This window comes from Episyrphus balteatus, chromosome 1 (assembly GCF_945859705.1).
Source record: "Episyrphus balteatus chromosome 1, idEpiBalt1.1, whole genome shotgun sequence".
NCBI lineage: Eukaryota > Metazoa > Arthropoda > Insecta > Diptera > Syrphidae > Episyrphus > Episyrphus balteatus.
The window spans coordinates 5,740,319-5,755,398 of NC_079134.1; the positions used below are offsets into that span (position 1 = coordinate 5,740,319).

The window sequence follows — 15,080 nt, forward strand, 5'->3', positions numbered from 1 at the left end:
GTGTTCGGCCGTATTGCCCGCTGGGTGAAGAGAAGATATCAGCATATTCATGAAGAAGCCTTCCAGCAACATTAAGCTGATGTTGACTCAAGTTGTCTGATTTGAGAATTTGAGTCTTTAGTTTCTCAGAGTTCATAGTCATCTGTGTATCCACCTCGTTGATCTTAGTTATTGCGGCCACAGATTCACATTGCCCAACAACTTCTCCTTTCTTAAGCTTGATTGGGTACGGTTTGATGTTAAGTATCCGTACAGGTACCATGTTGTTCTTTGGTGCCACAAGAGTCTTCCCGATGAAGATGTTTTCGGAACTTTGCTCAACTTCTGGTTCGACCATGAGGTATCGATGGCTTCCACAGTTCCCCTTTAACTTCGTCCACACAAAAACTTCTGAAGAAGGAGGCAAGCACATATCTTCTTTGATGACAGTTCTAATTGTTGTTGAATTTTCGTTGCCATAGACCATTGGGATCTCCACATTTCTGTATTTCAGGACTTGATTACCGATATCCAAAATGATTCCATGCTCCTTCATGAAGTCGATTCCAATGATGCACTCGTCACATATATCTGCCACCAAAAACACATGCGAAAACTCTAGTTCTGCCATACGGATCGTAAGACGAACTTCACCGTACACCCTTGCTGCTTCTCCTGTGGCGGTCTTCAGACGGTAGCTGTTGGTGTTATGTAGCCACGTCATCTTCACCAAGTCTCTTCGTACAATAGAGGCGGTGGCACCGGTGTCAATTGTAGCCACGTGTTGTTTGTTGTTTATGGTCGCTTCCACTGTCAGACTTTTGTTGTCTCGTTTAGTCTGTGAGACTTGAATTGTGGTTCTGGGGCCATCGATATCAGAAATCAGCTTCTGCCCCTCGAAGTTGGTTCTTACTCGTTTTCCCGAATGGGAATCAAGATGAGCATGAGTGTTAGTTGTATCGCTTACCTGTTGTTGGGTAATATTCCTGTTTCCACAGTGTTCGCAAGCAGTTCTTCTTGGTGACAATCTGCACTGCCGCTGGAGATGTCCTGTCTTGTTACAGTTCCAGCATCGAGCAGCTCCGTCTCGCTGGTTTCTTTGGAATGCGAGTTTTTGACAAGAGCATTCCTCCACTGCAACTTCTCTTACCCGATGAACGCCTTGAGAAGCCTGTTCTGCTGCTTCCATAGTGAGTGCAAACGCTAATGCTTCAGGAAGGGAACGTTTTCCAGCTGTTCGAATTGCTCGCTGAAGATTTATATCAGATACAGCACGTACAAAGGCTTCTGTCGCAAACTGATTGATAATGTCGTCTCCTGCTGTCGGATATGCCAGGTGAGCTAACCTTTCAATATCTGCTTGGAGTTGTTGCAGAGTTTCTCCTCTTTTCTGGACTCTTGTATTGAGTTGGACGCGGAAGACTTCCTGCATATGGCCATCTCCAAAGCGTTTTTCAATGACCTGGACAAGAGCGTTAAAGTTACCATTCTTTTCTGGTGGTAAAGTTTGTAACAACTCAGCAGCAGGACCTCTAAGAGCAAGAGTCAGCGCTATACATTTGTCTTCGTCATCCCAGCCATTTGTTGTGGCAGCTGCCTCAAACTGTTTCTTGTAGATCGACCAAGAACTTTGTCCATCAAATGTTGGTGGATGCATTTCCTTCTTCTTTGGGTACTCACCAGAACTTTCTCGGATCTTAATTTTCCGAACCTTGTCAAGTTCCTCAGTAATACTTTGCATTTTAACTTCCATTCCTTTCAATTTGTCATCGAATTTTATTTCTACTTTCTCGAGTTTTTCTTCAACTTTCTCGAACTTTTCTTGAGATTGTTTTTCAACACCTTTGATGGAAGCATCAAGAGCAACGAACTTGTTCTCGATAGCATCAAGCTTACCTTCGATGAGGTTTTTCTGTTCATCCAGAAGGTTCTTTTGGGTTTCCAATTTTTCGAGAAGATTCTGTTGTTCACTCTTTTGTTCTGTTCGTTGCGCCTCGATTTTTTCTAGAACACTACTCTGTTGTTTTTCTATTTGTTCGAGAACATTCTTCTGTTCATCCTTTTGTTCTTTACGTTGTTGTTCCATTTGATCTTTCTGTTCTTCAAATTTTGCAAGGAGAACAGCCATCATGGATGATATATCGGAACTAGTACTTACTCGTTCTTCTATCATTTCAACTTCGAATTGAAATGTATCCAAATCTTCGTTTTTCTGGGTTAAATAATCCTGTAGACGAATAATGAGATCATTTTTCGATCCAGCAGTAGGAAGACCTCGCTTAGTTAATTCCGCCTTCAACTCAGTCAAACTTAACTGATTTAGTGTTTTACCCATTTTAACTTTTCAAAACGCGAGCACTTTCTTATTTCAAAATGTTTTACACTTTGTTTATTGTTAAAACACACGCGCACTTTTTATTTTATTCGCGAAATTATCTGATTCGCACAAATAAATAAGTTTTATTCCACTTTTCTGACACCAATGTAATGTTTTATTCCGGGTTCACAATAAAACTTATTTCGTTTATTTTAACTTCCACTTATCTTTCCGTTCAAATAAGAACACACTTTATTTCAAATCAATTTACTTTTATTATTCGCTCAAACAAACACACTTTTCAATCACTTTATTTACTACTAACAATTTCCAACACTTTATTTCACTTTGTACTGTACTCTTTCACATTCAAGATTAAACTGTGTCCGGTCGGTGTCCACGCTGCCCTTTTATACCTGAAATTCGGAATTCGAGAATGTCTTCGAAGGTTCTCGTCTTTGCTTCTCGAAGCTTCCTTTCCAAGAGGGGGCGCTTCATACTTCCAGTCCAGTGGGATATTTTGGGATATTCAGCAGTCGAGGGAATTTCTTTGGATGCGTTCAGAGGGTAGTTTCTTAATTACTAAAGGTCCGTTCACATTTCTACCTTTACTGTAGCAGGTAGTGTGTTCAGACTTTTATCTTAAAAGTAGTTCGTTCATCGTTACAATAGTGTCGGTAAACATCGACCAAAATAAGGCGTCTTAGTAAGGGTACGACAGATCTAACTGATGAGCCCACTGTCGTACCTGGGCGAAACGCTTTATACATTTTTGGAGTTGAGGTCACTTGAACTTATATTGAATTATATTCAATCACTCCACTTAAAATAAAAATAATTTTAATAATTTTTTATTATTTTTGTTATTTTTTTCTTCGTTATAATGATACGTTATTAAATAGTAACAGTACAGCTCACTCTGCTCTTAAGTTGCCTTAGTGTCAGGTTATTGTGTGGATGAGACCACAATGGCGCACTTAAAATTGAAGTTTTAGATTTCACCTTGATGGATTTGCGATAAAGTCAAAAAATATTGGAACAATGTTCGTGTATGAATAAAAAACTACAGGGGAAGTGGGGGCAAGAGCGCCTATGGGGGCAAACCGGTTTTGTACTACGTTGTATGAAAAAGTAAAATTGGCACTTGCAATATAAAATACGTGCCTTTTAGTATGATCGATCACATCTGTAAGATTTCAGTTGAGGCGCCGAAGAATGACTGTAGATTTTGCGATTTTTCATCAAATTGTTATCGTTCAGTGAAAAGTCAGCTGTATTTTTAACAGTGAAAAAATTAAAATTTTTAACTTTTTCTTTTTTTATAATAGAAAGTGAATATTCAAAAGTATTTTCAGTGCCAGAATTTTCTAAGTAGTTATTGGACATTGGTAATGGAAAATAATGCCACTTGAATCTGAAGGCCAAACTACACTACGAACGAATTTTTATTGTAATGCAATCGAGGAAAAAATTGCTTTAAACTGTGTTTCCAAGCATAAAGGAAAACTACAAAAATAACGGTTGGTCAAATGGGTAATACATTAACCAGGAACTCCGCAATAGGAGCGCCAATTATATTGCTTCGGAATATCAATCAACCTAAACTTTGTAATGGTACCAGACTTCCCGTAAAGAATTTAATGGCAAATCTGATTGAAGCTACCATTTTGTGTGGAAAATTCAAAGACAAAGATGTTTTGATTAATCGAATTTAAATGATTCCATCAGACTTGCTTTTTGATTTTACACATTCGCTTTAACCATTAATAAAACGCAAAGTCTATTGTTGAAAATATGAGGTATTGATCTAACCAAAAAACATTAGAATAAAAGGAGAAATGTTCACTGCAATAAATATAAATTCACTTTTTCGGTTTTAAATTATTTTCACACAGGTTAAATTTTTTTCATAAATGCACTCAGCGAAGCGGGTGGGGTTAGCTAGTGTATTTATAAAAAATTTACACATTTAAGCAACGTTGCTTAACGATTGCTTAACTTAAACGCCATTCACCGCGATTAGAGCTTGCTTAGAGCCATTTTAAGATTTATTTGACCAGATATGAATTATTACTAAGATCGTGAGCTCAGTACCATGGTAATAATTTATCTAGCGGGTGTGGGGTGAAGGCGTATGAAATTATTCCCTAAAAGGAGTTTGAATTTAAAATTAAAATTAAAGAATGTTAAAAACAAAATTAAAATGGTTAATACAAATAAAAAAAATCAATGCTCTCTGACTTTGCTCTGTGCGTTTTATTAAAAATCATCGTCAACGACCTAATGTGTTTTTTTTTTTTTTGCAGTCAAGGTTAAGAATTTTTGTTTACATACCCTCAAGCTGTCAAAAACCACGTGGTCTTTAAAAATGTAATAGTATTTTGTACTAGATTAGTCAATTCCCCTTCATTTTTTGACACAACTATCGATTAGTTAATCATCTGTGGAAATTCGATTATAAATAAAAATTTAAGCAACGTTGCTTAAAGGCTAATTAAATATTTAAGCAAGCTTAACTTAACAACCTTTGAAAACCAATCTAAGCAAATCTAATAAATACGGCTGTTTGTACTTAAGAGCTATTTAGAGGTGGTTTTAAGTTAAACAACCTTTATATTCTTTCTTTTATAAATATGGCTGTTAATATTTAACTTTTTTACATCCATATTTTCTTTTTGTACATTTTCCATTTTGATACACACTGTATTAATTTAATTTAATCACGACTTCCCAGAGTCCGCTGCAATCGCACAACATAAATGGCCGCATTCAGTACCACTCAATTTTGACACTCAATTTTTTTTATCAAAAAAAAAAAAAAAAATTCCATATCAAAAAATGTCACTTGTGAGCATTTCACTGTCCATCAAATTTACCTACAAAATTTAAGAAAAACGAAGAAAAATTTATCAAAAAATGGTTTTTAATTTTTCGGCCTTCACATATATTGTGGCTTTAATCGGTGATGCATTTTTAATATTCTTTGCAATTTTCCATGTAATTGCATTCGATGAGCTCAAAACAGATTACAAAAATCCCATTGACCAGTGTAATAGCCTTAACCCGGTAAGAGAAAGAACCCAGGCGTTAATATTTTCTTTTTCTTGTTTTAAGTCCCCTCTCGTCATGAGCGAATGAAAATAAACTTGTCTATAATTGTTGTTAAAAAAAATCTTTTTTAGCTTGTGCTGCCCGAATATTTGCTTCATATCTTCCTTAATTTGTTGTTCTTGTTCTCAGGCGAATGGTTTTCGCTATGCATTAATATACCTCTAATTGCGTACCATATATGGCGGTAAGTGTTATACATAAATACGTCTTAATATTGTTTGTTGAGAAGGTGAATAACCAAAAAGAAACAAATGACTAATCGTTTAAATTTCAAGGTACAAAAACCGACCTGTAATGACTGGGCCAGGTTTGTATGATCCAACAACTGTTTTAAGCACAGATAATCTATCTAAGAACATGCGAGAAGGTTGGATTAAATTAGCCATTTATTTGATCTCATTCTTTTACTATATCTATGGGTTTGTATGATTTTTGTTGCTTTAAATTCACTTTTTATCAATTTTTATCTTTTTTTTTTAATAGAATGGTATACTCGCTGATTTCAACGTAAAATGTACTTTCATCAAAGTTACCAAAGAAATTACAAAAAAAAAAAAGAACAAAAAATACACATATTTACAAGTGGGTAAAAAGGATTCACCTTTTGTTTCTTTAATATTAAATAAAGAAATAAACAAAAACTCATCATCCAAACAAACAACAACAACAAAAACATACACACAAACATAAAAAATAAAACACAGGTCTACATTCGAACACGAAAAAATGTTTAACATTAATCATAAGCAATACTTTTTTTTTCAAATAAATCTGTTTTTGATTAACTCGAAATAAACGTAAATTACAAGAAACGTTTTTCATATTATGCTCATTAAATGTATTCGTTTGATTTATTGGTAACATTACCCACATCAAGTAGTTTTGAACTTTTATCTAATCAAAATCAATCTATAAATCTTACAGCCCTATTCTGCTATTCGACTCACGTCAAATTGGCTTTGTAAAACCTCTAACTTCCGAAAGCATAACGTTGTTTCCGACTGTTTTAGAAATTCTAAAGAAAATAAAATGCACGCCAGTCGCGCAGGGTCGCACGTACTTGCTCTTGCAGTTCAAAGTACTTTTATATTAGTTTACTTGTAGATTTAAAGAGCTGGCTCTATATAAATAAAAATGAATTTAAAAAAAATGGTATTGGAGAAGAGCCGACATTTAGGGCAAAATTTTGTTAAATGAAAAAAAAAATTTTATTTGACTTTTTTTGGGAAAAAATTAAATGCATTTTTATTGCAATCGCTTTGAATATTACGTCTGCAAAGTTTAATCAAAATTGTTAGAGCCGTTTTCGGGATATTTGGTTTAAATTGAAAATTTTTTATGGGAGATACACTTTCTAAGCGAGATATAAAAAAAAAAACAACTTTCAGAATTCCAAAAAAAATCATTTGTACCAAATCAAAAGAGAATCCGTCCACCCGTTTATGCTGTGGAAATGTGTACGTACAGGCGCACGGAAGGAATTGCGAGACCCATTTTTTCTGAGTTCTCCATCATAGTAATGTTAGTTTTGATTAAAACGTCAATTTTTTTTCGCCACGAAACCAATACTTGCCCTATAGAGCAAGTAAAAATTAGCTTACATTTAATTTTAACCCCTTGTAGCCCATTGTGTCATATCTGTTACAAACCAAGAAAGATCCCACAAAAACTGTACAAACTATATTTTCTTCCTTTAAAGCTTATAATATATGTAATTTTTAAATATTGCTTTATCGAAATAGTACACCATATTTCTAGTTAATGTTGAAAGTTTAGCTTTTTTTGAAAATAAGCAAATTTGTTTAAAAACTACGAAATTCAGAAAAAATATTTTTCCTGCATAAACTAACATTTTAGGAAAGTGCCTAAAAATAAATATAGAGAGTTTTTTGTTTGAATTATTGGATTTATATACAACAATAAATTATTTAAACTTACAATTTTAGAATCCGTTTTCAATGGAACGTCTGCTTTAATGTTTCAGAGGCAGTTTGGTGACGTAGCCCATTTTAAGACCCGATACCACTAACCCGATTTGGTTTTTTTTTTATTTATTTTTCTGTGTTGACCGACGTTAGATCGGAATGTCTTCTTTTGTGATTCAGAGATCTTCCAAGCCAAAACTTGGCAGTTTGGTCATACGGGCAATTATAAGGTTGCAACCTTTTTTCTTTTTCTTCTATTTTGATGAGGCTGTGCACGCGTCGAACCATCAAGTAGTTTAAAGACAAGTTTTGGCTTGGAAGACCTCTGAATCACAAAAGAAAACATTCCAACCTAACGACCTTAAAATAGAGTAAAATGCAGCACATGAGATGGCTAGGTCATGTGCAGCAAATGAACAACAATGCTCCAGCCCAGAGGGACAGCGCAGTATAGGAAGACTTTTTCTAAGGTAACGCATGTAAGTGGAAGGGGATCTCAGTCAACATGCTGTACGATACTGGAGACACTTTTTGGTTGAGGCCCGAATCTACAATGGATTGTAACGCCGCTTAATGCGCTCCTCATCTTAAGTAAGAAGTAAGTTTATGCTCTCTTGATTCTTTTCAGAGAAAAATTGCTTTGGTTATTTTCTGTCTCGTGTGAATTGATGTTGATGGCTGATGGGAGAAGGAGAAACAACAACGAACTGTATCGTTTGTGTACAAAGACACTCTCAATTAAGTAAAGACACAGCGAGTGCGATGGGTAGGTCATTTGGAACACATAGACGACAATGCTTTTTTTGTATTCATAATTTATTTTTCATTTGAATATTATTTAACATAATTAAACATAATGATTGATTGACAATAGAAAAAAAATTATAGTATCCCATCCGGTTTGTAGATACTTTGAAAATCCATATTGACTGTAAAAAAAAAAAAGAGAATTTACGAGTCTATATCAAATATTTGTAATTGAACTAAATAAAGTATCAAGATCACTCCTACCTCCTGAATCCTCTTGAAGACTTGACTCATTAAGACTCATTGCAGAAGTTGAAGCTGTTCTATTCAATGATACCGAATGAACAGACTGATCGGACTCCTTCCGATCTATATGTTCAGTATTTGCAAGAAATCCAAACGACTCAAACGAATCACGTTGTTCGGACTGAAATCTTATGACATCTTGCCAAAACGTAACCAATTCATCTGGGTCTTCAAAGAAGATGCGCATTTCTTGGGGCATTGATGCATTTATTTCGACGCCATTGAAAGGACGTTTGTCGAATGGACAAACTTTTGATATTTTATTGCATTTAGCACAAAGCACATGATTACAAAATCCACAAAAAAATTTCACAGTGTTATTTGAAGATTTTTGAACTCCACATTTATTGCAATGTAACCAACTCATAATTTAATTGAAAATGTTATTCTTTTCTGATAAAATTTTTAATTTTGTAAAGCTCTTCGTTTTTAATCGATGATCTTTGTTAAATGCGATTTGGAATAAAACGCCGTTACGTTTAAAAGTTATTATAGCAATTTTAGTACATCCGGGAATTTAAGCTTCCATGTTTAGTCGCGTTCAGGTTATGTTAAATAAATTCGATGATCTTTAATAAATGAATCGTTTATTTCAGAAACAACATTTTTCCCAAATTTGTTTTTTTTTGAAGTGAAAACTTCTTTAGTATCGTAGTGATTTGAAACAAGATGAAACGAAAACGCGACACGACTTCAACTTGTTATAACTTTTTTGTTTTAATAGATAGATGAATGAAATTTGTACTACAGATAGGTAATTCAATAAATTATAATTGTACAAAATTTCAATTAATTTCATATTCAAAATTCGGAGATAACGGTAAAAAGATGTTCTTTTCCAACACACGTTATATCTTTTGATCTAGTGCACTTACAAATTTGATTTAACTTTAATACGCAGAATGATAACATAACCTTTTATTTGATATATCACACATAACGGTACGTGCTCTACAAGTTACACAATCTTAAATTGAAAAAAATTTAAAAATACCTCAAAACACCTGTGGAGATCTATTGGCAATGACCAGCTACTAGTGTAGGAAGTACCGTAATCTCAGTCTGGAAATTCGACATGGTTGACTTTAAAAAACTCTAACTTCTCTTGTAGACATCTTTGAAAAAAGATTTATATTTCATTATACAAGGTGAAACAATAAGCTTTCACATGGTATAAATTTTTTCATAGGTTGTCAAACAAAAAAATTGATTTAATAGCATGAGAACATAAAAATAAATTTTGTTTTGCTTTTTTTTATGAAATTTCATCGAGTTTAAAAAATTCTAGCTCTTTTTGTAGATGTCTCATAGGTCTGATCGATATATATATTTTGAGCTAAGACAATAAGCTTTCAGATGGTATTAAATTTTGTATAGGTTGTTAGGGATAAAATGCATTTAATAGCGTGAGAAGATAAAAATACGTGTTTTTTCGCTTTTTTTTATGGAAATTGATCGAGTTTAAAAAATTCTAGCTCTTTTTTATAGATGTCTCATAGGTCTGATCGATATATATATTTTGAGCTAAGACAATAAGCTTTCAGATGGTATTAAATTTTTTATAGGTTGTTAGGGATAAAATGCATTTAATAGCGTGAGAAGATAAAAATACGTGTTTTTTCGCTTTTTTTTATGGAAATTGATCGAGTTCAAAAAATTCTAGCTCTTTCTGAAGATGTCTCATAGAACTGATCGATATATATATTTTGAGCTAAGACAAAAAGCTTTCAGATGGTATAAAATTTATATAGGTTGACATATCAAAAACATGGATTTGAAGGTGATAGAATAAAAATAGGAAGATTTTTTCTATTTTTATTTTCAAGAAAAATGATTTTTTAAGGTTTCACTTCTACCACGTGTGAATTGCACACATGACTTCTTTTTTTTTATAATTATTTCTCATTTATGTATAGTTATTCATCTTCTGGAAAAAAATTAAGTATGTCAGACCCCCCAAAATACGAAAACTGAAAATAAATGGTTCATAATATATGGAAATATTTCACGCGGTGGCAACATTTTTTACTGTTAAATAGATGACTTTTTACCAGTTTTAAATTATTTTGGCAGCCATCATGACAAGCAAGCTTTTAAGTTGTTTATCAATAAAAAGTAAAGATTTAAGGTATAACTACAACGGCCACTTTTTGCAAAAAGTCAAAAAGTGAAAATTTTCAAACTCATTTTGTGACAGTTTTTCCGACCACCAAATTAAAAATAATGATGCAGAAAGCTTATTTTTTGTTTTAAAAATAATTTTAATGTTTTTTTTTTCAAAAAGAAATAGTGCTAGTAAGAAATAAAAAAAATTACTTTTGAAAATTTCCCACTTTTTCACTTTTTAGGTCATAGTAGTTATGGCTTTGCTCTATCTCATGCTATTTTTTTTCCTTAAAATCAAAAGCAGGGTTCAAAAGTTATAGCTAGATAAAAAAATTTTTACCAACAAAAATTGGTTTATTACAGAAACGACAACAGCGACTTTAAAGGCTTAAAAACCATCTAAGACTTGAAACAAAATTTTTTATTTTAAAGGTTTTTAAATGCGTCTGTAGCTAGATTAAAACTCAGCATAATTTTAGCATAAAAAATATTTTTTTGTTGCTCCTAAAAATTTAGTGCTCATGGCCTTATGCTGTTTCTGAAATAGACGATTCAAATGCGATTTGTGAAAAAAACCGTTACGTTATAAGGTTAGTATGGCAATTTTAGTACTTCCGGTAATATTAGCTCATATGATTAATGTCGCGTTCAGGTTTTGATAAATAAATTCAATGATCTTTAATAAATGCGATTTGGGAAAAAAGCCGTTACGTTTTAAAATAAGTACATAATTATGTCCATATTAGTACTTCCGGTAATTTTAGCTCCCATGTTTTATGTCGCGTAAAGGTTTTAAATGATGAAACTTGCGTTTGATAAAAAAAAATGTTTTATTTGATAAATGTTCATTGTTTAAAAAACTAAAACGAAAAATTGTTAATAATTAATAAAATGATGTACCTAAATAATAAATTCAGCAACTTAATTTCTTCTTCATAAATTAGGCATTTTGGTAAAACCTAAGGAAGTATCCTTATTTAAGAAAATCCATTGTAAGTGCACTTTGTTTTGGAATTTGCTCACTAGGATGTGCAAGAATTCTACATCTTATACATCCAAATCAAAGACCCATACAAGAAACGCAGCTGTCAAAATTTGTTTACCAAAATCTGGTAAACTTTCCCACACAATTTTGTGTGCAAAAGTTAACCATCTGAATCTGGTAAATGTGGAAAACTTTAATGTTAAATTTCAACGAAAAAATATACTGAAATGACTGCAAGAGATGTGAATCACAACAAAAACATTACTGTTAAAAAAAGAGCCAAGTTCTCCTATGTTGAAATTATGCTGGCACAAAAAGTACTGAGATGTAAAAGTGTACCAAGTTCTAAAGTTTGGGTTCAAATTCGTATCAATAAAATTTTGATTGTTCTCTTGACAATTTTTCTTAATTATCGATTTTTAAAGTTATTTCAAAAATTGCCAAGTAAACAATCAAAATTTTATTGATACGAATTTGAACCCAAACTTTAGAACTTGGTACACTTTTACATCTCAGTACTTTTTGTGCCAGCATAATTTCAACATAGGAGAACTTGGCTCTTTTTTTAACAGTAATGTTTTTGTTGTGATTTCACTACTTTTTGCAAGGTATGGCTGTAGAATATAAAATCTCTATATTTGATGAAAATTCAGTGAAAATGGGTGGTTGCCACGCCCCCTGGCTGAAATTTTCAAACTTTAAATTTTTTCCTTTGTATAAACTACCAGCTCTACCATTCTACCAAATTTCAAGATTCTACGACAATCAGGAGTGCTCTATAATAATTTATGAAAACTCAGCGGAAATGGGCGGTTGCCACGCCCCCTGGCTGAAATTCTCAAGTTTTAAATTTTTTCCTTTGTATGAACTACCAGCTCTACTATTCTACCAAATTTCAAGATTCTACGACAATCAGAAGTGCTCTATAATAATTTATGAAAATTCAGCGGAAATGGGCGGTTGCCACGCCCCCTGGCTGAAATTCTCAAATTTTAAATTTTTTCCTTTGTATAACCTACCAGTTCTACCATTCTACCAAATTTCAAGATTCTACGACAATCAGAAGTGCTCTATAATAATTTATGAAAATTCAACGGAAGTGGGCGGTTGCCACGCCCCCTGGCTGAAATTCTCAAGTTTTAAATTTTTTCCTTTGTATTAACTACCAGCTCTACTATTCTACCAAATTTCAAGATTCTACGACAATCAGAAGTGCTCTATAATATATGATGAAAATTCAGCGGAAATGGGCGGATGCCACGCCCCCTGAATTGAAAATCTCAAATTTTCGATTTTTTCCTTTGTATACACCACAAGTCCTATCACCGTGTAAAATTTCAAGTTTCTACGATATCGGGAAGTTCTCCATAATTTTGATGATCTGTCAGTGAGTCAGTTACGGTTTTTGCGATTTTTGAAGCCCTATATCTCAGAAACTACTCATCGTAGGAGGCTGAAATTTTGTGAGGAGTTTGGTTTTTACGAGCTCAACAAATGTAGTGAGTTTGAAATTTCTAGCATCTTTGGTGTGGAAGTTAGAGGGGGGTCGAAAATGGCCTGAGTTGTTTCCTGTAAATAAGGGTGTAGTGCCAAAGTTGCTAGAGAACTTGGCTGGGCACTACCGTGCCCCTTGATATATTAACAGAAAATATAATAAAATAGAAAAAAATAATTGGGGTATTCACGATCCGGTGCAACAAAAAGGTGTAAAATTGCAAAACTTTATTTTTCTATTACTACAACTACAAAACACAAATTTTGCACCATCGTATTTAATTTTTGCAATAGGGTTAGTGTAAAAGTGTAAAAAATTGTAGTCTGTATATTTGGTTATTTTAGTTTAAGAAAATGTTACACTTTTGCACTTTTACAACGATACAAGACCATTTACATCGAATCGTGAATACCCCTAATGCTAAATACTTTTTTTCAGTTTCTAGCTCCAAATAAACTTCAAATAAATCGCCGTCAACCGTATTCACCGCATATTGATTTGGGGCGTTCATGAAACGTGTTTGGTAAGCTTTTCCATTTTGCGATATGGTAAAGTTTTCCAGTTTGCATGAGTATGAGTACCCCTATTATTTTTTTCTTTTTATTTCATCAAAAACCCCATTTATCAAAACCTGAACGCGACATTAAACATGGGAGCTAAAATTACCGGAAGTACTTAAATCGCGTTTAATAAAGACCATCGAATAAAAGGAAAGTGCTTTACAAACTTAAAAATTTAATCAGATAAAAAATAACATTTTCAATTAAATCATGAGTTGGTTACATTGCAATAAGTGTGGTGGTCAAAAATCCTCAAGTAACACTGTGAAATTTTTCTGTGGATCTTGTTGTCATGTGCTTTGTGACAAATGCAATAAAATTTTAAAACTTTGTCCAATCGACAACCGCCCTTTCAATGGTGTCGAAATAAATGCATCGATGCCACAAAAAATGCGCATCTACTTTGAAGACCCAGATAAATTGCTTACGAATTATCAAAAAGTCGTAAGATTTCAGTGTGAACAACGTGATTCGATTGAGTCGTTTGAATTTCTAAATACTGAAGATATACAAAAATTAAAGGATGAAATAGCTCTATTAACCAAATATAAGGAAAGAACAATTAAGAGCAATGAAAAGTATGAGAAGTCTATTGCCCAAATGAAAGCTTACTTTAAGCATCTAGATCGGAAGGAATCAGATCAGTCTGTTCATTCGGTATCATTGAATACAACAGCTTTAACTTCTGCAATGAGTCTCAATAATTCAAGTCTTCAAGAGGATTCAGGTGGTAGGAATAATCTTTATGCTTTATTTAGTTTAATTACAAATATTTGATATAGACTCGTAAACTCTTTTTTTTTTTTCTTTACAGTCAATCTGGATTCTCAAAGTTTCAACAGAGCTGATGGGACACTATAATTTTCTATTGTAACGAGAGGGGAAAATAGGGGAAGTTTGCTTCTTCTCCTTTCTCCATTCTGATATAGTTCGGCAATTGAAGTAAAGCTGCCTTGCTATTCAGACGTGCAAAATCTTTGCTGTTATATCCAATCTTTCATTTTTCGTAAAACTTTTTCCAATAATACTGAATTATTCTCATTATCTTTATTTTGTAATAAACTAAACTGATTATTTATAAAACCGAACAAGAAGAGTATTTGATTAATCGTAAAAGAATCAGAAGTGGATGAACCCGTGGATTGTGAAGTTAAGTGAATGGTAACATTATATTTTAAATGTGATTTGAGAACTACAGCGGTAGCTTCATTGGCTTATGTCGTAATTAATATTTCAAGCCCTGCAATTTGTTTAAATCATAAGAAAATCTAGGTAATTGGTTTATAGTTACGATCGTGAAAAAAAAAAGTTTTTATTATAACGGTCAGTCTGGTTCAAGATATTGCCTACATTAGTTGTGATAGTATGTGTATGTGTAGAAAAGGAGGAATTCGTATTTTATCAGTGTGTAATTGTTCCATTGGTTATGATGCAAATGTTGAAGTATAACGGCCAGTCTGTTTCAATAGTTGCAATAGTATGTGTAAGTATACAAAAGAAGCAGTCGTGTTGAATCAATGTATATGCGAAAAAAAGAAGAGAAAGAAGA

At 33.1% G+C, this 15,080-nt stretch overlaps 3 protein-coding genes across 4 annotated transcripts; 2 read left to right on the top strand and 1 right to left on the bottom strand.

The window, feature by feature from the left end:
- The first annotated feature begins 5,113 nt into the window (after positions 1-5,113).
- Positions 5,114-6,220, top strand: LOC129921545 (protein cornichon). Its single transcript, XM_056003429.1, has 4 exons — positions 5,114-5,362; positions 5,479-5,591; positions 5,683-5,826; positions 5,891-6,220. Exons 1-4 carry the CDS (start codon positions 5,213-5,215, stop codon positions 5,916-5,918), a joined length of 435 nt encoding a protein of 144 aa, XP_055859404.1. The 5' UTR covers positions 5,114-5,212; the 3' UTR covers positions 5,919-6,220.
- A 1,772-nt stretch (positions 6,221-7,992) lies between these two features.
- On the bottom strand, positions 7,993-9,006 carry LOC129906861 (RING finger protein nenya-like). 2 transcript variants are annotated; one of them, XM_055982816.1, is made up of 2 exons: positions 8,344-9,006; positions 7,993-8,291 (listed from the first exon to the last, which is right to left on the bottom strand). In XM_055982816.1, exons 1-2 carry the CDS (start codon positions 8,750-8,752, stop codon positions 8,284-8,286), a joined length of 417 nt encoding a protein of 138 aa, XP_055838791.1. In that variant the 5' UTR covers positions 8,753-9,006; the 3' UTR covers positions 7,993-8,283. The 2 variants fall into 2 exon arrangements, with proteins under 2 accessions (XP_055838791.1, XP_055838790.1); XM_055982815.1 differs by having other exon boundaries at positions 8,003-8,261.
- Positions 9,007-13,726: 4,720 nt separating this feature from the next.
- Positions 13,727-14,401, top strand: LOC129906055 (RING finger protein nenya-like). The gene is made up of 2 exons (XM_055981686.1): positions 13,727-14,261; positions 14,346-14,401. Exons 1-2 carry the CDS (start codon positions 13,742-13,744, stop codon positions 14,390-14,392), a joined length of 567 nt encoding a protein of 188 aa, XP_055837661.1. The 5' UTR covers positions 13,727-13,741; the 3' UTR covers positions 14,393-14,401.
- The last annotated feature ends 679 nt before the right edge of the window (positions 14,402-15,080 follow it).